At 38.6% G+C, this 26,101-nt stretch overlaps 1 protein-coding gene across 3 annotated transcripts; it reads right to left on the bottom strand.

Annotated features, from left to right (window-relative positions):
• Positions 1-63: 63 nt before the first annotated feature.
• TOLLIP (toll interacting protein) lies at positions 64-25,432 on the bottom strand. Of its 3 annotated transcripts, none has more exons than XM_015630303.2 (7): positions 25,185-25,432; positions 18,385-18,534; positions 16,257-16,439; positions 15,048-15,200; positions 13,037-13,127; positions 9,247-9,267; positions 64-3,619 (listed from the first exon to the last, which is right to left on the bottom strand). In XM_015630303.2, exons 1-7 carry the CDS (start codon positions 25,215-25,217, stop codon positions 3,405-3,407), a joined length of 846 nt encoding a protein of 281 aa, XP_015485789.1. In that variant the 5' UTR covers positions 25,218-25,432; the 3' UTR covers positions 64-3,404. The 3 variants fall into 3 exon arrangements, with proteins under 3 accessions (XP_015485789.1, XP_018862453.1, XP_015485790.1); XM_019006908.2 differs by lacking the exon at positions 25,185-25,432 and adding an exon at positions 20,173-20,303; XM_015630304.2 differs by lacking the exon at positions 9,247-9,267.
• Positions 25,433-26,101: the final 669 nt, after the last annotated feature.

Below are 26,101 nucleotides of genomic sequence, written 5' to 3'. Positions count from 1 at the left end.
ATTAAGAACCAGTGTAATTTGCCAACCTATGTTCAATACTGAATAAAAGACAGTAACCAATACTTGAATTTTAGATTGGTCTATAGACAAACTTACATTGTGGTGCTCTCCAACAGAGACGTAATACAGTTTCATTCAGATGATACATTTATTAAATTAGAATGAAAAAGTTAATGTACTTTAGAGTGCAAGAAACATATTTGGACACTGGACCTCAATACAGAGAAACAATGTCTTCAGAATAATTACAGCAAAAAACATCCTCTGTACGGTATTACATATCAACCACACAGGCAATAACGTTTACAAGGGGGGGAAAAACCCATTCAGTACCATCAGCAGATGCAAAGAGCAGTAGAGAAGTTGCAAGGATCTAGCTAGACAAAAAATGCTCCTACCTTTAGCAAGTTGAGGCTCTTGGCAGGACTCAAACTATACTTAGAGCACTAACTTTTAGCAGATGCCTGTCTTACACAGATGGCTTTGGCTCCAAGCTGCTGGAAGCTGTTGAGCAGAGGAGCAGCATCGAACACAGTATTACCCCATTAGCATTTCCTCAAAAGCTACAATCATGACTGACAATTTGTTTGTTTAAAATAAAAAACAGACTTTCAGTTCCAATACCTTAATTTCACAGACCTAAAATAAGCAAACATTCCTTGCCTTTTGTCATCTCTCTCCAGTTCAAACCTAACAACAAACAGCTTAACTGGAAGGATATGTATGCTGAAAAGCTGAGTAGGCTGATGATTTTGTTCTTTTTAACAAGAGAAAGTAGCACATCTTGATGTAAGAGTTTAATCTCTAATGCTCAATTAAAGACAAAAAAAATCCACAGAACAATATTTAAGTATAGTGTAAGATAATGAAATCCATCTACTGGCCATACTGCTCCTACATTTCTATTATCAACTCATACCTGTACCTGTTTTGCATAACATTTGCTTATGAAAAAAAATGTGCATTAAAAATGTTTCTAAGAACAGGAGTCTCCCTTAGAGGGCCAGAGCCCAATTTATGAATAAACCTGGCTAGCTTAACTTTTGCACTTACCCCTCCTGGCAGTTAGGACTGAAAGGTGGTTTTGTTCTGTGCTTGAAATGGAGCTATAATAGGATGCAGTACAATTTACCAGCCATTTAGTTGAACCATGACCACTTGCTTTTATGAAAAGCTGTATTATGAATCCCACCGTTTTAATATAAAAATTTAAATATGTACATTTTCCCTGAATTGTTCCATCCCTAGAAATTCATGCTATCTGTGTAAAAGGTAGAGCATAGGACTCTTCCTGGAGGTATCTAAGCATTAAATCCTTACCAACATTCATCCTTTCGGGTTATGATGCCACAAAACACTGTGCTATAAAGACCAAATGCCTCTACACCTACCCAATCACAAAATTTACCATGATTGTAGGGAAGGGGCAAGAATAGTTTCTTGAAGAATACCCATTTAACTTTAGAAAACAAAAGTGTGGCAATTCTACAACTACAGCACACAGAACTACAGCCTTGAATTTCATTATTCAAAATCCAATTGGAGGACGTTTAAAGACACGCTTTCAATGGGATATTTAAGATGTTAAGGGATTCATATCAAAACTTAAAACTGTACATTATGAAAAGACAGCTTTAAAAGGTCAGAAACTGGGATGATTTTTGGTGCCGTATTTTAAAAGTTTCAGTATTACTTTTAATGATTAAAAAAATAAATATTCATGCTCTACTGCCGGTGCTACCTAAAGGCTACTTGAAGGAGGGTTGGGGAAGGGGGGATAAAATCAGCTTTCCATCAGATAATAAAATATTTTAAGCATAGGACATGAAATAAAGTATGGGGAAGAAGAGAATATGGGTCGTCATTCCCTATTCCAAACCTGGTTTTAATATTCTCATGAACCACTCAAGAGCCTAGATTTCAAGTGTACATTCATTTAAACTCTTGAAAATATAAAGGTCTATGGCTATTGTACAAAGTATTTGAAATCAAACATTAAAGAGACAAAACAGCAACATTGCACATCACTGGAAAAATAAATTGGTGCATACTATTTAAAGTGCATTACTTTACAAAAACAGACACTGCAGAAATTCATCCAACAGGTGTAACTGGTGCATAACTGTATGATTCTGCAGCTCCAAGATCAACTCTTACTTGAAAAAAAATTACACTAACAATAAATACAAACATCTCCTCTGAGGATCAGACTAACTCAGATATGTTGAATTGTCTCTCACAAAGAATTTTATTTCCATCTGCATCAAATAATAAACTGACTACAGCAGCTGTAGTCTAACAAGTCACTGAGCAATTCATAATGCCATTCTAAGACCCTGAAGCTACTTTTCATGCTTATTTCTTATTACAGGAAAAACACAATCATTTTCCCACTAATGTAAAGCAATAACTTTGCTGAAACATCGGTATAAGGAAAGAAGCCTTATAACCAGATCATAGATACCTGCTTTTTAAATGTAAGACAACATTTTAAATAGTTCTTTACAGCTTCACTTATTTTCCAGGTATACGTATCTTTCCTTCTGCACTTATCCTTTGAAACAGCCATGGGAATGCAGAAGTAGTAGTTAGAGTGCAATTAACTGTGGGAGTACATTAGGGCTTAGTCCTGTTCTCTGATACAGCAATACATACTGTATGAGTTAAAAAGTTAACTCCTAAGATTTTACAGATACATAACAATACTATGTGGGAGGACAAAGCCCCAAATGCACACCGTAAGATATATTGCTTTGGTGCCCAATGACTAGATTGAATGGAAGATACACATTACAAATAGCAACAGCACAACCTAAGAAATTTATTAAACTAAGAATTTTCCATCTAAAAGGTGTGACTGTATCACAGTAATAACTACACACCACAGGGTAAGACAGGGTCTCTCCTTTAACTTCTGGCAAAAAATAGGCTGCTTGCTGAAACCTAAATACTTTTAATAAATCAGCTGTGTTTAAACAGCAAACCTTCCATAGAAAGATTTTTTTTTCCAATCTAACAAACACTAGTAAATCCTGTACTGCATAGAGTTACTTTGTAAGAGCAAGTTTATGAAAAGGGGGAGAAAAAAGAAACAAAGCAGCGTTATTCCCCATCCCATCAGAATACAGCCACAGAGGGCACAGCTGACAGTAAAGATGCTTCACTGCTCTATTTTAGGACATAAGCTAAACTGAGTATGTACAGACTGAGAAAGAAAGAAAGAAAGAAAGAGAGAAAGAAAGAAAGAGAAGATCCAACTGTCCAAGGAGAAAAGGGGTATATAATCTGTCACACACGATGCACTAACAAAAAGCTGTTGGGAAATTCTTCCTCTAGCTAAATCCCTGGCTTGGCAAGTAAAAGTAAGTGGCATCGAGGACAGGGACTACGCAGGAAGCGGGCATCTATGATTCTTCAGCCATCTGAAGTAAGGAGTTGATAGCTGCATCCTTGTTCCCCCTCTGAGCTTCTAACACTGAGCGGATTACTTCCCTGTCCATGTTGGGAAACATATCCTGGATAGATTTCAGGTCCTCTTCATTACACAGGTGCTGAGGGTTGACAGCAGGAGGTGGTATTGCCACTGGTACCATGCCTGGATTACAGACTGCAGGCATCCCTACAGGTTAAAAACAGAAGAAAGAAAGCCATAAAACATACATGAGTAGGGGGTTAAAGAAAACAAACAAACAAACCCATAACAAAAAACCCCAGTGATTTTGAAGAGGAAAGCAGCTCATGGTTTGTCCCAACCCACCAACTTCAGCATGTATTTATTTTAACATGCAATCTAGAGGAGGAAGAAGATTGCAGAGATTATACTGTTGCAACTGGAAAATATTTTCCTCAAACAGGTTCTCTCCCCAATGTTATATTCCAGAAGTTATAAACTACAGTATGACAACAGGTACTGTTCAAAACTAGCATTAAGCAGGTTCACACATAATTCACTAACCAAACACTAAGCTAATCACAGAAAGGTATGGTTGGTTTTCCCCACCTCATATTTTAGTTCCCGGTGTATTTATGTTGTGATGAAAAAAATGGTTTTACATCGGCAATATACATAGCTGATATTTAGAAAGACAATGAAGGCAATCTCCAGCATATTCAAAGGAAAGCAAAGTACTTTGGTCCACCTAGAACACTGGACCACACAAATAAGCAATTTTTAGCAGATGTATTTCCTGGCTGAAGTTCCATCCAGACTGCAAAGTCACTATGTGGCAAAAGAGCAGCACCTCTAAGGGTACACACTGCTTTGCTCATCTCTCTTCCAAAGGACAAAATTCATCTGAACTGTCATTTTTCATTAACTTCTTGTATATCCATGTAAAATAAAGCATTGGCAGTTTACAGTGTTTTACAAAATTAATTTTCCTATTCCTGTTCAAAGAAATTACTAGACAAAACCCCCTTTTTGTCACACAAGAACTTTTATCATTATGCATAGAACCATCGCTGAAAACACTATCTTTTGCTTAGTATGAAACTGAGAACAGATAATAGGACATATCTACAATCTTTTGTTATCGCCTCAAAAAGTTGTGTATTTCACTTCTTCTCTATGTATTTTCAGATCCTTGATTATCTTAGTCCTACTCCTTTATTGTGTTAGCTTCTGCAGTTCTGTAGAATTTCTAAGGCAGGGCATGGAGAACTACTTGGAGCTAGACAAAAACAAGTTCTAGCATCGGTTCTCTATTTGCTTTCAAGCATTTTATGCACTGTTTCAGACTATGCACCTGATATTTTTATAGAGCAGTCTACAATAATTCAAAGACCTTCACGTATGGTAACAACCAAATTGAGAAATTGTTGCCAAATAAGTATTAGTTAAGATTATTCCTTACACACACTTTAACACCAGACTTAATATATAATTTTCTTTCCCTTTCATTACAATGAGATCCTTCTGCAATCTGAGACAGTCAGAGAGGCTTAGAAAACTCTGAAGAGTTTTTGTTTTGACAAATTGTTTTAGTCCCCTCACTTACTTTTTAAAGAAATCTTACACACCTCACCAAAGAAGGTGCATCAGATTCAACTCCTTTCATTAGATGAATAATAACCTATTTTTATTTGTTCATCAGCTTTTTAAAATAGATATTAAACCATAAGATTACCTTTATTGTATCAGAATATCATATGATAGAAAGAATGGTTAGGAAACAGCATTTTCCAAATGCAGCTGAGAAGGTGATATACACATACCACACCTTCTTTTTTATGCACTCAAATACCTATGAATTTTAACATACAGGCTTTTCCTACACAACCACATCACTTCCTCCTAAAGTTTCCTTAGTTACTTGTTTGGTTTAAAGCAGTTCATTCTAGTCTTCCTTAGTTTTAATCATTCTATACAGTAAATGGCTACTTCAAAAATGTTTTTAATAGAAACTTCACTCTGCTATCCTTCAGTGCTCTGAAAGCAAGAATTCCTACACCTGTTATGGTCTCACATTCCAACTAGATTTCCTGAACTACCTTACATACTTATATCTTGATTATTGTTTAATTACATACATGATTCTATGTTTTCTGCTTCTTTAAAACAAATAGTTTCTCCTTCTTTTACACATTTGATCTTCAAAAGCCTTGTTACTCAACCTCATAACCAGTTTAGATTTAACATATAATTTAACACTTTCACATCCCCATATTTGGGAGATCTACCAATTTTTGTCAGAAACATTCTTTACTGCTTTACTTCACACTTCTTAGGATTCTGAGTGTTTGTTTTGGCATTTTTTTATTTGGCACACATTTTCTTTGAACATCTAACTTTGAATAGTTTTCAGTTCACCTGTTTGCTCTCTATCTATGACTTTAATTACTTCTCTGTAAGTTAAACAAAGGATGAACTACTTGCATCATCACCATTATACATCTTCAAAAGAAGATCTCTTTTTGAGAACCAGTTTTCATTTATTACTCAGGAGTAGATCAGAAGCTGCCTCTCCTTCTACTGAATTCTAACTGCTCAAAAATCATAACAAAGCATATGTATGTATAACCAATATAATTTTCAAGAGTACCTCTTTGCAGCCTCATCTCTCTTAAGATAATAACTGAAGTACTTATGTGATTGAAAATATTTCAATTATATTATACTACTTCTACTCAGAACCTAACATCTAATAAAAGAGCAAAGAGCACTTTCAATACTTACCTTGTCTCTTCAAGATTTTCTTCACTAACTACTTAGTAAGAAATGTCTATACTCACTTCAACATGTACAAGTGTTTTAGCATCCCAGTGACTTGTTTTTTTCTGTCAGCATAAAAATGCTAAATTATAATTCACATTCAAGGCTGGATGAGCTAAATACCAACTCTGGCTGACCAGGTGTTCTAAGTGAATACAGATTGACTGTGAGCACTGCACCCAGGATTTCACCTGATATACTCTTTTCTATTTCTCTCCTCAGCTTGGGACTCCTGTCCTATCTGAAGGGATTCATTACTGATTTGTAAACACCTCCCTATTTATCTGTGTTCTCCAATTTTGATTTTAAAATCCCCTTTTTAATCATCTTAAGGCTAATTAGAAGAAAAAAATAAAAAGGAACCTAGAGGCTTTAAGTCTAACACACAGGCTGCGTCTACTCCAAAATATTCATACCGAGTCATAATCGCCTAAATTTATTACCTGAACACTGGACCCATATTTCTGCCCAGCCATCTGCATCACAGGTCTACCACAGGTATCTGTCACCTTTTCTGCACCACCCTAAACCTTGGCTCCACAGTTTTTTATGGTCTTTGGACCACAGTCTCTGGAATTTTGTCTGGCACTACATGTTTGAACACATGGCCCATCAAGACACCCTGGAGGCAAACCATTGTGCAGTCCTCACCAACACTGCAAATAAACTTCACCCAATTACCCAGCAGAATTTTGCACTACCTCTTGTAGAGCTTCAACAGACCTCAACTCATTCCTCACACTGCCCACAAACAATGCAGGCATTTAAAAGGGGCATAAGATGATGTGAGGCCTCAAAAAACCAGAAGTTGCAAACTACCTGAAAGAACCAAGCAATAGAAATTATGTTTTACTTCTAACATGAACTTCCCCATATTTTTTACTAAGTCATGAACAGCCTAAGATTATCCAACAATCAGCCTAAACAGTGTATGAACTATCTATACAGGAGGTCAGTTTGATGTATTAATCCAAATTAAACATGAGGCTCTTTTCTCAAGTACCACAGCTTCCTAGAGCTTACCGTTTCAGTGTCTTATCAGTGCCAAAATAAAATCAAGACTAGAACACTGTTTTCCTTACTGCTTTCATCAAAAATAGGTAATTATGAAGCCAGACATCTGGACAGGCAGCATTCAAAAAGCATTTCCAATATAAATAATCAATTTAAGACACAAGAAATTTCTTGACTGTATTGTTTCTCACCAAGGATTTTCAAAACCCATTTTCTCAGCTCTTACTAGTTTTAGTGTAGTTTTTTCTCCCAAATTTGCCCTAAACCAGGACAGCTGTCTACTGTTAGTAGTGGAGTTAGCATCACAGATTTTTAATAATTGCCTCCATGATAAATGCTTACTTTTCATGAAGCGAAACATTCAAGCTATACAAATAGCAATTGAAGAGTACTTTGGGGTTTTCCTCACTGAGGCTAAAAGCATCCATAATTTCTGATTTACAAGACAGTAAGTAAGATTTAAGCATAAACTTGAAGAACTATGCACTGAAATTTAGCAAACAGACATATATATGTAGTTATTAGAGAAAGTTATGATAAGCTTCCAAATTATCAATGTTCAGTAAAAAGCTGCTTTAAGTTAAAAAACCTTGTATCACTGACAGGTGAAAACTGGAACTAAACAATGTAAGAATCCACTATCAGTGGAATTGTGGACTCCTGTGTTACTCTCAGATATTAGGTACATGTTATAAATCAGAAGAATGGAGCACTGTTTTCCAATTCAGTGAAATGGCAATGGCAAACATGCTGGCATAAGCAATGACATTCCAATACATAAAACAATAGCAAGTCAATTGCTGCAAGCAGCAATAAAAGAAAGCATCAAAGCAGAACTGACAGGGTAAACTCTTTCCAACTGCATACAAGGCATTACACACTTGTAATTTTATTTTCTTTTTCAGACAAGTGCTCTGTGTTTGATTTCTTAACTCATTATCATTTGGTCCCATGCACAGATTCGTTCAGAGTAGACTGAGGAACCTTCTCAGCATAATTTTTTTCATTTAAATGAAGAAACTGGTAACCCTTTTCTGGTATTTGCTCCAGGAAACAACTCACTACTAAAATATGCATGCCATCTCATCTTTTTAAAATGTTGCTTCTTTGCAAACTGCTAGAAAAATTAAGCGTATGAAACAACAGAAAAATGCTAAAATTCCATTTCTCTGAATTAACCAAATACGTTGTGACAATCACAACAGTTTTATCTACAGCATTTTTCCGAAATTCAGGGCATCAAGAAGTGACATCATATCTCAAAGAAGTAATTCTAAAATTTTCTGAATTTATTTGATTGAAGACCAATGCTTTTATCAAAGACAGTGGTGTCACAGCATCTTTGCACAATTCAAAAATATCACAGTAAAGGAAGTCTAAAAGGAAGGAAAATTGATTTCCTGTAACATGACTTGCCTTTAGACTTCTAGTCAGGTCCTTAACATGATGTAGATCTAAAACAGAAGTGCATGAAAAATATGCACTGATGAAAAAAATGTCAATTTTTAAAAAGAAAGCTTATTTGAAGATTAATTAAGGAAATTAAATCTAAGGCAATTAGCAGGTTGTCTTCTAATTGTCATTACAAAATTCAAGTTTTTTGCTTTTAAGTTTACCAAAAGTTGTGACATTATCTGCTTCTCCACTAATCTTGCAGTAGCCAAACAACTGCAAGAATTGTTTCTCTTCCAGAAAAGCAATACTATCACCTAGTACAGCTCACTGACATACAACAGGCTCAGAAGGATATCTTAACATCACATTATATCCATCAACATTGTTACCAGCAATCAGTTTAACCACTATGGCTGGAAGCTGAGGGGATGCCTTTAAAGACTTTCCAACAGATTCGAGAGGCTTTAATAATGTGCAGAAGATGCATTACATTGTTCTATTGTGATAACCAAGTGGCAATACCTTGTTATACAGTCTGCTGCAACAAATAAAGCTGTTTAGGTGAATTCATGCAAAGACTCTTGAGTCAATGAGGATGGGAGTGAGAAAAGAGCTTGGAAACTTACCCAGAGCAAAGTACTCAAGCCCTAAAGACAGGTGAAAATGAAGGGACAAGGGGAAAGGAATAAGACATGGGAAAGAAATATTAATCTATTTTTAAAAGGATATTAATTATTTACCTTCCAAAGGTGAAAGTTGGATAAAATTAAGCAGTTGGGTAAAACCTAAACTACCTAATACTAAAAAACTAAATGCTGCTAGGATCCAGTCTCTCAACTAATTTGCTTCAGTGCCCTGAACAAGTTTCCTAAAAGTGTTGTTTATGCAGAAGTAACCATTGGGAAATGTTGTCAAAGTAAGCCACCAGGTGTTTGCAGCAAGGATTATATTTTACAGACCACAAAGGACAACGTATATTCATGGTTTTCTGAACAAATACCAGTAACATCACAAGCTAACCCATGATTCTCAATGAGGGCAACTAAAGGAACAATGTACACACACACACAACCTTGCCTCAGTGAAAAGTGGTATTCTCGACTCTGACAGGACCCAGAAATACACAGGTTTTTAACACACTTTTAACACAGCAAGTTTATAAACTAAGTAAAAGCGAGTTTCCTATTCATCCTATTAATGAATATTTAGCTTATAAGAAATATAGCTGGCTTATTGAACTAACATGTTTTAGCTCACTGTCTCTGGTACTGTTCACTACAAGAAGATACTGCAAGCACCAGTATATCAAAATATTCTACAGTTTAAGTAATCTTTAGAAAAAGAAACAGGAAGAGGTGGTAGATAAACTCAACTTCTGCAACAGTAACAACAGGGTTCACAAATTCTAAGTTTTGCATAACCAATCCATAGATACATCTACCATGGCACCTATATCTTATAAGCAACAGCTAGTTCTGTTATCAGAAGTTTTCAATATTAAAAATTTTGCATTTAATTACCATGGTGCAAGAATATACTACGGCCACTTCTCTTCACACAGCTCCATCTACCACCAAATGTGAGGAAATGAGTATTACTTGTGTTCATCTGCTTACCATAGTGACTATCTGCTTGTTTCTAATGTTTACCTCAGCTTGTATGACAGAACGTGATTAGCTGCTACAGCGTTAATTACAAGGCTAGTTAATTAGAAAGTTAGTTTTGAACATAAGTAAGTTTTCTGTTACAGAAAAACAGCTTGGCCTTTGTGAGACCCCTACATTTGACTTAATCATCTCTCTTTAAAGGAGTTCTTTTGGACAGTTAAGACGTAACTGTTAAAACTATCTGGATAAGCATTTTAGTCCACACACTCCATTTCCATCATAGATAAGGCTTCGATTCTGACAGTCTTCTACAGCAGAATCCCCTCCATTTCAAATATAATAAACTATTCAATGATGCTCTTCCACTCTTCAGAAAGAAAAGCATTACTGACTACATTAATTTAGCTGCACAGGTAAAAAATCTGAATTAAAAATATGCAAAGCAGGAACATACTGATGTCCATTATCCTTCCTGAAGCAGTCTCAAAAGAAAGAGAGCAAATACTGTACAGTGTTTCAAAAGAAATGTGCAAACAGAGTGGGCCCAGAAGACACAGTTAGTTGTGCAATGAAAGGCCAGCATCTTTCATGCACCTTTCTGAAAGAGTTCACAGAATTCAGAAGGAGCATCTAGTTCAGTACACAAAAAGTATTTAAAAAAACTCCAAGATGTCTTCTAAGATGCACTATTGTTTCCTTTAATAATCTGACATTATTTTTATTAAGCTATTAAATGTATGAAATCTCAAAAGTATTCTGCAGCCAAGTCACTTTCCAACTCCAAACCTAAAGAGCCATCTAATTATTATGAGTGGATCATTGATTAGTAAGTCAAAGCTTTAGAATTCACAGTGCTTTGGGAAATTTTGATGATGTCCACAGAAATGCTAGAACAGCAAACACAAAGCATAGTAATATGTAAAAAGAGTAAAAAATTCCTAATGTAGGTCAAAGGTGGCTTGTAAAAAGTTTGGCATTTATGAAGTCAAGGAAGCATACTCAAGCTTTCCTATAACAAAAGGGGAGTTCAAATCCAGGGGTGGAACTTGGCAATGGCTTTAAAAATACAAGTCACAGATGCAGGGAGAATTTTGAATACAAAATAGTATTACAGCAGCAATTAAAACAAACATGCTGGATCTTGGCAGAAGGGCAATGCTCCACCATATAGACCCCAAATTCTTAGCTGCTAAAATGTCAGACATTACTATCACTTGCAGATTATTAGTTATTTCTTCACTTGTCCAAATAGAAAATATTCTCAAGATAAATAATATACAGAACATCATGATCTGAAGATCCAATACTTGAATAGCAAGTTTGAAAGTCTTCTATCTGTTTTATCTGTTCAGTTCTATGTCTAGTTTCAATTATACATGAAACTAGTCTCTGCTTAATATCTTCTGTTTATAATCTGGCACAGAAATTTCGTAATATGAATATTCTCATTTTGATCTAGTCAAGAAATTTGCTAGAGCTTTCTATCAGATCTTTTAACTATAAACAAGATGACCATGTTTTAAGTATAGACGGTCCGGTTTACCACAACAGGATCGCCCTTCGGAACGTACACTCCAGTTCAAAGCACTTCACTGGCAACACTTCAAATCTGACAATTAATCTACTCAGATTAACAAAAACATTTAAAATGAAGCAAACTGCATGTTTTTGTCAGGGAATAAAACATGCAGCCCAACTTTTCCATATTTTGCTCTAACTAAACTCAGTAAAAATGTAACAGGACGTATGATTCCTAACTTACATATGCAGTCTTCAGTTGATGAGATTCGTTTTTACAGTGAATGGAATTTTAAATTCAATCATCTCCTAGTAATTTTAAATTCAATCATCTCCTAGTCTTACAAAAGAAAAATAAAATATATGTATCTTCTGAATCATCCCTTAGCACTTCAATTATGTTACACACACACTATCATTCATTCATAAACTTGCACACAAAGAAGTTAAAAACTGTGAATTTATCTCTTACTTTCCCTGAAAAGTACACATACTACTGAATAGATAGCCACAGAATGAACTGGGAGTTTTAAGAGCTGTAAGTGAAACACAAACTCAACTGAATTTATCAGCTCCCCAAGTAGGACAAATTCAAAATTATTTCCACACTTTAAACTTTTCATCTTTGACAGCAAAATTACAAAACATAAATTAACACATTTTTCTCTACAAGTCCAAAACTCTCTTTGAACCAACCAAAAGCACTGACAATACCTGCTGTAGTTATGTAAACACATCAAGAAGAGTTATCTCAGAGCTACCTATCATTTTTCATTCACTGAGCTGTGAATACTTCAAATGCTGTGTAGCAAGTTTCTTTCCAATAAAGCATTTTCATAGACCACAGAAAAATTAATCCCACTGTGGGCTACAGAAGTTGCAGTTCCAACAGCACAATTCATTTGGGGAACTTCTCAAGTGCAAACAACTTCAGACATGGCTTCCCATCATTTAAGTAAGCACAACTTAAAGAGTGCAGCCTGCTAGATAGCTATTTAGTGACCTGATCAAAGTATAAAATAAGTACTCAAAAAGAGAAGCCTTCACCACTTGATAGAGATTTTAATACATTTATTCAGACTCATGCAGCTGTATTAAACAGGGTACAAGACTGAAAGCAGAGCTGTACTTAATTTGTTCCCTCTTCTCATAAAAACATGTAACAGGAAAAGTTAAGGGAAAATTGTTTATAGCTTCCTTTACATTCCAAAAAAACAGGAGTAATTTAGTATTCATTTCTGCAACACCCTTCATCTGGAAGGTTCACAGTCTTCAAGGAGAGAAAACATACCTGCTATAGGCACATATCCAACTCCTTGCTGATATACAGTGGGCATCAGGACCACTGGCTGGGGCTGCATCATCATGGCAGCTGGCAAAGACTTGACAGGAAAGGCACAGATTAGAACAAATCAAGAAATAGCAAAAAAACATCAGCAATTAAAAGTGCTTGCAAACAAGTCATCACATTGCGAATCCACGCTCAGTAGCACAATATGACTATGATGAGTGCTAATCTATATCAAGCAAAACTTCTGGCAAACTAACTGAACTACCATCTTTCAAATGGCAATTAATTTGCCTATGAATCAATAAAAACACATCATGTCAAACTCACCTTTTGCAAGAGTGATAAAATGTTATTATCAAAATTAATTATTTTAAAGTACAGGTTTAATCGGCATTTGTGCCTTAGCCTTGTGAAATGAATGTACAACATACTCATAATAAATTAAATATTAGACAAAATCTGATTTTTATTCTTATTTTTTATTTTTAAAAGCAGCACACTGCTCCTTGAAGCAAATTTTAGTTAAATCAATTATTTTTGAGGTAAAACAGTGTTTTAAACAAAGTATCAAATTAACTCCACTGCCTTTCACTACCACAATAACTTCAGTTATATTTCAATTCACTTTGATCCTTGAAAATATTGAGTATTATGAATAGTTCATTCACAGGGACACAGTTTGCAAGGTTAATTATAAACTCTTCTCTCCCCAGGGTAATGAAACAACCGTTCAGATCTGGGGCAGAATGTGAATTTCAAACAGCAGGGAATATCTGTTCCCAGCTGCGCACTCAACAGCAGTTTGGAACTTCCGATGATATACAAGTGCAGTAGGAAGCATTCAGGACTGCACGTGCTACACTTTATCCAACAGCTACTTGAAATAAAGGTGACAGAAGAGAACACTCCAGGAGCTGCTAAATAAACCAGTGTAAGTCTGCAGTTCATGACTAGTAGCACCAAATGAACAAGAAAGGAAGTGAAAAATAATGTCATCTGAAAGAGCATTCAAACTACCCAAGAAACACCTAAGACAGAGAAAAGTTTCTATTTTTCTGCTTTTAAATTGACACAATTATTAAAGACTGGGGGGGGGGGAAGGGGGAAGTTATTGTTAGATTCCACAACGCTTTTTAAAAATTATTATTAAATTAGAAATGTCAATGCACCATTTAGCTGAGGATTTCTTTTTTATATGTACTAAAAAAAAAGTGTTAAGGAAACTCTCCTGTCTGACCATCCAGGAGCCACTCTGTCACCCACTCCAGCCTGTAGCTGCTGAGACCAAGGCCCCTTTGCAGTGGGTGGCTCCAGTGACCCCATGGTGCCCTTCTTGATTCCCTGCACACCCCACACTCACAGTCAGACAGGGTTTCCTTACCAGCTCAGCCCTGCGTTTCCCATGGCAGTGTTTCACACATCTGGATCCTTAAAGCAATTTAATCATGAGGCAGTAATGCAGAAACAGCTCGAGCTGGTGCCTCTAGGGAGGGACCTTCAACAAAGGAATCCCTGGGCTTTTACACCCTCACAGTCTGTGCACCCAAACAGTCTGGGGTCTTCTTGCTGACTCACCACCTCCTGCTGTGTCCCACTGTCAGGTCCCCTGACCAGTGCCACAGGTCCCTGTGCCCTTTGTGGTGCAAAGGGCCAGCCCCAGGTCGTGGTCCCTTGCCTGGGGCTCCCACCATGTCCCTCGGCCAGGGCACAACCTGCAGCTCTCACAGCAGCTGCACACCCAGCTACCTGATCTCAGTGATCTCCTCAACAACAGGAATAAGCTGAATTTTGTTAACCGCAAAACAAGATAAATACCCATTGCCATCTGACCACAAAGTATTTATTGTTTTTTATTATTTATTGACTGCTATTCCCAGAGTTAAATATAATTATTTTGAATGCCAACATACACAAACACCCAGTATTGTAAAATAGATCTACTTCAATCTAAAATATCTCACTCCCACTACTAAAGAAGCTTCTCTCCCTTTCCACCCCAGACTCAGCTTACCGTGTATGACATAACCAGATTAATCATTCCTTCCTTGTCATCACCTTGCCTTCCACTCAAGCTGTACCATTCATCCTCCACATTTCCTTGTTTCAGAGACTCGGGAATTGTAATGTGTGTCCAAGCAATTCGGTCATCCATTGAAAAGGCTCTCTGAAATACATTTTGAAAAATATAACCAAATTAATTGTCCTGAAAGAAACCCCAAACTTAAAATTGTCCTTGACTAACACTTCAGTTTGATGCTATTCATTTTGTTAATTTTATTCCCTTTGAAACTACTGAAGCATCAATAAATATTTTGGCCATGTTCTTTCCAACAAGGATGAAGGACACTTTAAGTGGGATTATAGATTGATTGCAGGTATTTAATAGCAAGAAAATGAAAAACTGAAGCAGAACACTCTAGAAATATAGCATCCTAACATCATCACAGGCAGTGTGAATCTCATGACATCACAACAGAGGCCATTACATGAACATAAACAGCTTGTTTACTATGATAGGCTGTGAACTCCAGCAGACAGAAGTAATGATCTGTTCCCCTACTGCATCAATGAAAGACACTTGACAATCAGACAGGCCCTGAAAGCAGCATCCAAAAAGCCTCGCTTGGTAATGACCATATAGCTGCTGCACTGTCATGCTTTACTACAGAGTGAGAGAGGCAGCAAAAAGAAAAAAAAAGGTAAACCATGACTTTAGCCTTAGCTGTAGCCTCTTAGTTTCTCCTAATAAATCCTAGTGACTACACACACACAGTCTGTATTTGACAATTTTATTCTCAGATTTTCAAGCTTGGAAAAGCTTCCAAGCTCTCCCTAGGTTAGAAGAGCACCAAAGAATTTTCAAGTAAAACAGCATTGTACAACATTATTGGGACAGTGAAGGACATAAAGCTAGAGGGCATTTTGATAGCCAAGAGGAGCTTAAATAGCACTCGGACATCTTTTGCTTCTCTTCCTTTGTAGGCGAGCCTGCTAATGCCTTTTTATCAGCTACCAAAGAAAAGTAACAGTTCTGACATTCCTGGGGAAGAGCAAAGCCTTGAGAATAGCTGCTTTTGAAATTGTGAAAAATTTTTGTCATCTCCCAGAGAACATGGCTAAGGAACTCTGCTAACTCATTCCTTTTTTTGCAATGTTTCAGCCAAACCTTAGTCCAAACTGAAGATGGGGAGGGGTGGAAAAAATATACAGCAATTCTGACCTCATCAAATATCTCTAGATAAAAGGAGTCCACACCCGGGGGAACAGTGCACTGAATAACTTTGTTCCAGCGGGGGTTCTTGGCTCCATTATGTGCTGTTGGAGTTTCATACACAGCGTATCCCAGCCGTATCCGACAATACGGATCCATGCGCGTCATTCCGTAATTCTTTGCCAGTTTGGCCTGAAAAGAAAAGAAACCCAGGAAGTGTATAATGCTGATATTAACTTGAGAAGTTAATTACTATTAGTTGAAATATTGAACAAAGGAGTAGATTAAATTCTGCGACAGAAAGAGTTAAAAAGTAAAGAAAAACAGCATACAGATTAAAACATAAACCAGTAACACCATTAAGTGTCTGGGAGACCTTGAAAAGGGAACATCGTTTTAACTTACTTATGTAGAAAATACACACCTTCACTGTGGCTAAAATAAATTACTTCATACCAAAGCACAAAATACATGACTACAAGGACATTGTAACAAGTTCAATTTTTCTCTGGATATCTGATCTCCAACATACAATCACAAGTGTAATGTTATAGGTAGCCTTTCCTCTTTCACTTAAACTCTTTTAAAGGATGAAACACAGAAATCCAGTACCTTCAAGAATATCACACAATCCAAAAGCACAACCCGCAAAAGCAGTTCAACTGAGGTAAACTAGTCACAGTAAATCATATGTTTCAAAGTGATTAAACACTCATTTCAGCATGTGCATTTAATAGTAGTTAACTCAGTGGACACATTAAGGCCTAACATTACAAAAACAGATGCTGTACAGAATCAGATGAGATCCAACATTTTGCTGTAACATCAGAAGACTAGAACAAAACATGGTGATGACAGTCCTGAACACAACACTGAGTACTGCTGCACAGCTGTGCTCAAGCAGAAATTGGGATTTTTGGATGTGCTGCTTCTTTGACCTGTACTAACTCCATGGCTCTTTTTATAGTAAGAAAAGTGACAAACCATGGTGCTCCAGGGCATTTCCCACCTACAGGACATTTACAGAACTCACAACAGTTGAGACCCTGCACTGCAACATTTACCACAAAGGCTGCACCTCAGGCTTGGAAAGCTCTTTTCTCCTTCAGGGAAAACGCTGGTTCATCAGTTCATATATTAGAGCTGGTGAGAAAGGTCTCAAACTGTTTCTTGTAAATGTGGACTTAAAAATAAAAGTAAGAAAGCTGGCATCCAAACTAAGCACTATCTACACTCTCAGTTTCTCTCAGTTTGTGGAATTAGACAGTTTATCAAACCTTCATCAAAAAAAAGGTGGTCATCAGCTGTGCTTAGACAAACTCACACCCATCCCTATATATCTGGGAAAAAAAAAAAGTAGCAAATTACCTCCCCAGAAACTTTTTCTGATCTTCCATCAGTTTATTAGTAACAGAATTAAGGCATGCTGTTTGATTTACTTTATCTACACATATTTAAATACAGCACACTTCAACCAGATTTTCATCTTCTATATATATAACTATACCACGGTAAATCTCCTATCCAGAATGCCACAGGTCTCAAAATGCAGCCAAGATTCCACAGCATTCCTGCCTAAATTCCTAGACAGAGAAGAGTATTTCTTGTCTGTTGTTCTGCCATTCAGATGGACCCTGACAGGCCAAGAGAAATATACAGACAGGAATCTCCAAGTTCAATAAAGGAAAAGCAATATATATATATATGACAATAAGACTTTGGGCCAACTGGCTGGAGAGCAGCTTTGAGGAGAAGGATGTGAAACCATACATAAGGTAAATGCAATTCCCTATATTATTTTCAAAATTACTAATGTCTTTCAAGTACAGGAAGCCTCTGAACCGAAGTCTTCAGAGAAATCTATTCACTGCAAAAAACCCCATGAGTTTATTTGATTATGTGCTATAATAGCAAGGTTTACAGGAAGTCACTGCACCAGGCAGTGATGAAACATAAAACCGGACAAAATATTAATGTACAGAAACATGAAGCTACAAAACCCTTAAGAATTACTACCCATTTACAAGTAATTTAGTAACTCAAATTCCAACACAAAATGTTTCCATGCCCACCAATTTTAAAAATTGCATTTATTATTTAAAATTACTGAATTGTACAAAGATGGCATCATTTATACCTGTACTACAGTAATACTGAGTCTTCCTACTGTACCCATTGCTCCTCCATACTGTAGCTGCTGAGCTGCCTGGGCATCCAGCTGGATTTGCTGTTGCTGCTGGGTTGGGGTAATGCGAAGAAAATCTTGAGGAAGCTCACCAACAAATACCTTAAGACAGAGAGGCAAAAAAGACGACTTTATACTTTTATAACGGGAAAGAGATGACTATAAATCAAAGTGCAACAAATTAAGGAGAATTTAGTCTTGTTTTGACAGCATGAACAAAGAACAAATTAAATGACAAAACTGCCAACTCGTGCAAACGTTCTCCTTTTCAGAAACAATAATTTCCAACATAAGCCTTTGAAAAAAAAGTAGGACAGAGAGCCAAAGCTGCTCTGCAAGTAATCATTTAAGTAGCCCATACAAAAGTCAGAGCCACTAAGTTTTACAACACATTCATATATGATATCTGATGGCATCCAGTTCTTTCACTTATTCATCACCCACGTGTTGTCCAATCGTTCCTGTGCCAAGACACAGCACAGTGCTTTCATCTGAAAGGTCACTTCCACAGTCACCTTCAAGACAGACTGTAAAACAGGATTGCCTATGGACCAAATCCTGAAACACAATAAAGATGTCCTAATGTTTTTCCAGTGTCAAACACAGTCTGCAACTAACCTTGGTGACAAAATTCTACCACATTCAAAACAACAACATGGGAATTAAAAATCTGGTCCATCATGAGAATGAGACAGGACAAAAAGCAGTAGTAGAGAATTTCTGTGACATGAACCAGTATGAATCAGCATTCCCCACGTATTTTCCATTGGTTTTACAGTATGAAGGGAAAGTTTCTACCCATTACTTGTCAATTCAACATCTCAGGTTATTTCTAAGTATTAAATACTCAGTGAACACTATCAATTCAAATACATTTAGAGAGATCATAGTTTTAAAGTAACAAAAATCTATAATAACATTTTAAAAGGCAAAAAAAGGTCATAGAAAATTTATAAATTAAGTTGTATTCATTTCTGCCATCTATATAGAGCGGAATACATATTTAATACAGAACTCTCTACCTCATCAAGATCATAGTGCAATTTCCCATGCTGCAATCCCAAGCAAGATTACTCAATTGTGTATCTGGCAGATGCATGCCTACAGAACATAATTTAAGAAGCTAACAGGCCTTGAGGACATAGCTTTTCAAGATTACACAGCATTTGCATGTCAACATTGCATCTTGGAGACAGAAATTGCAGCTCTTGCCAAATCACATGTATGACTGTTTTGTATGATTATCTGAGAGCCTCAAGATCCTGGCAACAGCAGGTATCACATGCCAAAAAGGAAGTTTATCTGAAAAGTTCAGGAGGAAGCACTGAATGCCTGCTGCTGGGCTACTGGGAAGCAAAGTAAAAAAGGAGTTTTGCTTACTTATTACCTTAAAATTTTACAGTTAGAAACCTACGCAGCTGAAGTTTTAAGTGGAAAGAAAAAACAGGCAGAGAAGGAAAAAACTCAGCTAGAAGTTAATAATGGAAGTTTATTTAAGTTTGGCTGGCAACAAGACATGGTGTTGTAACAGCCTTCTCACTGGATTACGTATCATTTTAAAATAAAACATAATCCATTTAGGCAAGATCTGAAATGGACCCAGAATTAGCAAGGAAATGGCATTAACAGCAGTGTCCCCTTCCAGCCCTGGTCCCAGGAAGTTCCAAATCTGGTACTATTAGCACCTCAAGGAACAGACATCACAAATATTTCCCATAGTCAAAAGTGATGGCTGCACACCTGAAATCCCATTTCCATATTATGCAAGCTCCCTCTGTCAAACTCCCAGAAAACAGGATAGCTTCTTTTGTCCCCATTTCACATTGATATTGGAAAGCTGAAGTCATTCACAACAGAAGCCTAATAATAGCCATCATAAAAGTTAGCCAAGACCTGCTCCAAAAAAAAAAAATAAAAAAACTAGTTAGTCTCTCTACAGAAATCCAAAGGGGAAAAAATCCATAAAGGAGACTGAAGTTTTCTTACAGCAGCTAAGCTGATTCTAGGTTATTCACACAAAGCCACACTCTTATCCTAGTACTGCAGATCTGACATACATAGAACCTAAAACCATCTAGTGTTAACTGAGTTCTCAAAGGTCTGCATGGTAAAACCCTCCAAAAGGGAAGGGTGGGGAACAGCAGATGCACACACTCATATGTTCAGTTCTGACTAAGACTTGGTTCACAAGTCCTGGTGATATAGCCTGTGAAGTATCTAGGAGAGGTGTTTATTGAAGGAAATACATTACTCAGTATGTTCTTATACTAATTATCAGCTGATTCCATATTGATAGAGACAAATCAGTATCATGCAATCCTTTATCTGCAAAGAAAACAGATCAATTTACATCTTTCTCAAAGCATTTAAAAGCAGGCTCATAATTACCATCTCCCAACCTGAATTAAAAATACAAACTTATGTAACCAAAATTCAACTAGTTTTTATTTTAAAAGCAAGGAAAACATACGTGACAGCTGTGTCACTGATCTTACTCTACAACTACTTTGAAACAAACGTACTTCCCTCTACTATAACAGCACTTCAGAAAGAATGTGAAGCTCAAGTCACTAGCTGTAGAACAAAAAATTAATTCCACTTAGCAACAGGACAGGGATGGGACTACAATTCAGAAGACAAATTAAAAACAAGCCTGCCTTATAATACCTTTCTAATAAACCTTCCTGACAGCACTGCATCTCAAAAATATGGATTACCTACAAATAGAATATTATTGCCCCTCCCATCTCCTACAGCCACCAAGAGGTAGCTCTGTGGAACTTCAGAGCAGAATGTTGCAGGTATAAAAACTGCATGCCAATTTCTTCAAACTGAAGATGGTGTGATATTCTACAGCTATTTGATGTAACTGAGGATGGGGCTGTCTCAGGCTCACCTTCCTGTTCTCTTACGCAACATGAAATGGTGCCAGAGTTCTAAAGTGGGTCAGTGAGAAGATCTCATCAGAAGAAGCAAGGGTTGGAGGCAAACAGAAGCTGTCAGAACCTTCAACTCACTGATTCTGCAAGTACTGGCACCTGTGTAAGGGAGGGAAAGGGACAAAGAGCCAAACACAGCCACAAATGCCCCGAGTTACAGAAACATTTACCCAGACACAATACACTCGGGGAACCATAATTAAGGTTTCCACACCAGCAATTACCAAGGAAGTCTTAACATGAAACTTCTTCAAAACACCAAAGAGTTCTAAACACTGAACTACTCAAAAATTTCTGACCATTCTCCTTTAAATTGTTTTACTGTTTTTAAGAAAGAAAAACTGAATGACAGAATTTTGAACTGTTGTTCTGTGCTTTACACACTGAAGAAAAAATTGGTACCAGATAGGAAGCATCTAGAGGTCCTCAAAGAGCTGGTATTTGTTGAAGGCTGCTCTTTTAACATCTTTGAAAGTTCATGGAGATTAGAGGAACTCCCCTATAACTGGAGAAAGACAAATCTCACACCCAGCATTCCAAAGGGCAAAAAAGATGACCTGAGGAACCACAGGCAAGTCAGCTTCACCTCAGTGACTAAGAAATTCATGAAGTGCTTCTGGAAGACATTCCTTGACACATGAAGGAAAAAAAAAAAAAAGAGAGATTAGGAATAGCCAGCCTTTACCAAGACTTTAAAAGAATAAAAAGCTGATGAGCCATCTGCCTTCTCCAAAACAAGAATATATGACTAAGGAAGTGCTGAAGGTATCAAAGGTGGATTGTTACAATCTGAATGGGTGGACTGCTGGATGGATGAGAAGCTGACTGAGGCACTGAGCTCAGAAGCTGAAGTTCAGTGGTTAACGACACTGGAGGTTGGTTAAAAGTGAAGCTGTTCAGAGGTCTGTATGGAAACTAACTTATGGGTCTAGTATTTTTCCTCACCTCAAAAGTTGAAGACGAAAGGCATCCTTATCAGTTTTGAAGATGACATTAAATTCTGGGGGAAATGACTGGTATACATGATGACAGGACCAACTAGAGAGACAGAATTCACTGGCAGGAATCTCATGAAATTCAACAAGGGCAAAGACCTGTACTTTGGCCAGAAAAATGCCTGGCACCGGTACAAACTGGAGAACAACTGGCAGGACTGCCTGTACCTTCACAGAGGTGGAGAGCAAGCAAAACATTGATGAGCAGAGTACTCTTGCAGCGAAGAATCCTAACAGAAAATTGGATGAATAAGAATCCAGTCAGTGGGCTGAGAAGAGGAAACAATTGCTGGGCCAAACACTGTGACAGTTTGGGGCCCAGCAGTATATGAAAAATTATGAACTTCAGGGAGTCCAGCAAAGATCCACCAAGAATGCCTATGAAAAGGGCTGGAGCACTTGTGAGGCCAGGCTGAGGACTTGTTTAGAATAGAACAAAGTTAGAATGCACCTTGTGGCAGCTTTCCTGCAAGGAAGTCACTGAGAAAACAGACCCAGGTTCTCTTCTGAGATGCAACACAAAGAGAAAGGAGATCTCAATTGTTAGCCTGATGGAGCAGTTTTCACATGAAAAAAAGGAGGGGGTGAAAATACCTACCTCAAAGTATGGTATATGAACATGAATGAAAAATACGAAGACAGAATGAGTGTCCATATGACATCTGTGTCTATGCTTGGAGAAGTGAAGGCTCTGGGGAGACCACAGAGCACCTTCCAGTCCCAAAGGAGCTTAATAAAAGCTGGAAAGGGACTTTTGATAAATGCCTGTAAAAAGTTTTGGAGGATCTCAAGAAAAAAAATTCATCAGAGTCACTACTCATCAGAGTAGTGATTATTAGGGAAATTAGGAGCCAAAGTCTATGCAGCCCTCGGTTGGCACTTAATCTAAATTTGAAGGACCTCATGTATTTGCCAGCATGGTGGATAATCACGGAGAACAGCCATGGAGAGTAATATTGGGTACAACTGGCTAGATAAGAAATCACAAATATACAAAGTTTTTGTGACTGTCTTAATCTAAAGCCTGGTCAAACTGTTTATTAACACTCTCACTTGTTAAAGGTATTACTTAGCAATCCTTACATATGCAGCTACAGTTTAGATTTTAAAAGCTGTTTTGTACATAGAAGATTACAAATGTGAAAATATGCTAATTCCATAACATCCTGAAAAGAGCCAGAGATAGCCATATTCTAGCAGAGTATTTACAATATCAGACAGGATGAATTCTGCTTCATCTGAAAAACTAAAAAGCAATAAGAAATTTTAGAAAGTGTAGGGATAGACTGGCAACAACTCACTTTAGTTTCTTAGCCAAATGAAACAACCTTGAATATTTTCTTGGTTGTTTAAACAGAAAGACTGAACTGTTCTCTCCATCAGTAAAGAAAGAAGTGGTTCCCAATCCTTTAGCACCATTTAGTGGCTATTCATTTGTAATGCAGTTGCGTATACAGAAAACTGTAGAATTTTATCTTCCTCTCTGAGAATTAGGAAAGGCTGGAATGTACCATATTGACACCCCCAGCTGTGAATGCCTGCTTAATACTGCATAATTTATTCACTCATTTGAAAATCTCATTCAAATCTCTAAAGTGGATATGGAGGAAAAGCACGTACAACAATGTTAGCAACACATTAAAAAAACCTGAAGCCCAAAAAGCCGAAGTTGCATCGGGTAAGTCATCATATGTCTTTTGTCAGGCTTCAATCAAGTTTAGGAAACAAAAGACTGTACAGAAGTACCTGGGAAATTCTAGAACAAGACATCTATAAGAGTAACACTGAAGTTATGGTAAATAAAAGGCAGTTATGATAAATAAAACAAATAAGGCACTTTAAGGAATAAAATTGACAACTATATCATATTACTGTCATAAGAAAAGTGACAGCAGTGCCGTTTTTCAAGATTAGCTGTAATTCACCTCACTGTTCTTTCTACAAGGCTGCATGATTTATTTTTTTTTTTAAAGTAGCTGTTTCCACATAATAAAATACAGCAGTGTAAATTTATTGTTTTTTAAAAACACCTCACTCCACCATAAGCAATATCATATTGTCAATGACTACCAGATCCTTTCAGACAGGAGGAACAGACAGGAACAGCACATCTGTCGAAAGCTGATGTTGTAACACCTCACATGTAGAACGCCCCGGTGTGAGGTATGATTATCCCTGGGCAAAACCAGACAGTAACATATTCCCAATAAACTGTCAGCACCACCTCCCAGAAGGCTGGTAAATTGGTTTTACGACGGCTCAGCTCCTGTCCAACACGTACGTCTACATCCTACACTGGATGCGCCGCTCCAGCTTTCAGGCGGCAGCTCCAGGGCCAGCGGCCGGCCCGTGGCCCGCCGAGCCGCGAGCACAGGGAGCTGAGCTCTGCTTCCAAGGGAAAGCGGTTTAGCTCCGGTTCATTATAAGCAATTCCCTCCTTGGAAAGGCCTTTGGACACAAAACGGGTACAACAGCCTCCTCAAGGACTCCGCGCAGTTAGGAGGGACTTCCCCCTCCCCTTTCCCAAAGCCTCTTCGCAGGCGGGGAGCCGGGAGACAAGGCAGACTTCCCTCCCCCGCATCCCAGCAGCCTGGAGAAGACGAGAGGGCTTTTGAGGGCTTTTCCTCTCCCCCCTCCGGCGCGGCCGGAGCTGGGGCAGGGTGAGAGGCACGGAGCCTCCCTCCCACAGCGGCGCTGGCAGAGGCCGGGCGGGCCCACCGGGGTCTCCAAACCGGGCCTCGCCCGCCCAGCGCGGCGAGCGGTAACAGGAGATACCTCTGAGCGGGCCCCGCGGCAGCGCCGCGCCCGCAGCACTCACCGGGCCCCGCTGGGTGGTGACGGTGGTCGCCATGGCGCCTCGCCGGGGCCGCGGCCGAGACCCTTCCTCTTCCTCCTCCTCCCGCCCCGCCAGGCCGCCGGTGCCGCTCCCAACCCCGAGCCCGGTCCTGCCGCCCGTCACTCAGCACGAGCCCCGCGTCACCTGACCCGCCCGGCCCCGCCTCGGGGCAGCGCCGCGGCGCCCTTTTGCGCATGCGCCTGTGCGCGCACCGGGAGGGGCGGGGAGCCGTGCTGCGCGTGCGCTGTCCCGCGCTGCGGCCGCCGCAGCGGAGCACGGCGCTGCGGGAACGCCGCGGCCAGTAGGGGGCGCCGCGGCGCTGCGGCGGAGGCGGGCGGGCGCGGCGCCTCAGGCCGCCATCTTGTGCCCGGGGCGCCGCTCCCGCATGGCCGGGGTGCCCCGCGGGCAGTGCGGAGTGTGTGGGGCCGCGGGGCGCTCCCCGACTCTTTCTGCCAGCCTTGGGGACCGTGTGGGAAAGGGAACGACTCACTGCCTCGCCTGGCCCCAGTGGTTTCCCAGAGCTTGCTGATCAAGCGCAGCCCTTTCCGGGAGAACAAAAGCAGCTTTAATATTCATCCGAGTGCTGCTTCGGGAGATAAAATCTGATTATTTCAAAGCCTATTTAAATAACATAACTGTTTCCCGTTGTTAAGGCTGTTTCCTGTTGTCAGGATCTGCTGCACAATTTTAGCCCTTAATTAAAATTCTAGTGCGGATTTCGGCAGCTGGAAATAGAACAGTGCAATTAGGAACGCTCCAAATATAGTACCAGCTTTGCTGCTTTTTTTTTTTTTTTTTTTTTTTTTAATCCACTTTACCGTCTTCTTGCAGTGGGAACAGCCTCATCTTTTTTATTTCATAGAATCATAGAATGTTGCAAGGTTGAAAAGAGCCTTAAA

The sequence above is a fragment of the Parus major genome, chromosome 5 (genome assembly GCF_001522545.3).
Source record: "Parus major isolate Abel chromosome 5, Parus_major1.1, whole genome shotgun sequence".
Taxonomy (NCBI): Eukaryota; Metazoa; Chordata; class Aves; order Passeriformes; family Paridae; genus Parus; species Parus major.
This window is presented reverse-complemented; position numbering and strand designations above follow the sequence as displayed.

Bases quoted from the DNA above. Each gene is read 5' to 3' on its own strand.
- TOLLIP (XM_015630303.2), bottom strand. From the start codon at position 25,217: ATGGCGACCACCGTCACCACCCAGCGGGGCCCG. The intron at 18,535-25,184 runs GTGAGTGCTGCG...CTCTGTCTTAAG, and splicing joins TCACCACCCAGCGGGGCCCG to GTATTTGTTGGTGAGCTTCC. The intron at 3,620-9,246 runs GTAAGTTTCCAA...TTTAACCTGTAG, and splicing joins GCTTGAGTACTTTGCTCTGG to GGATGCCTGCAGTCTGTAAT.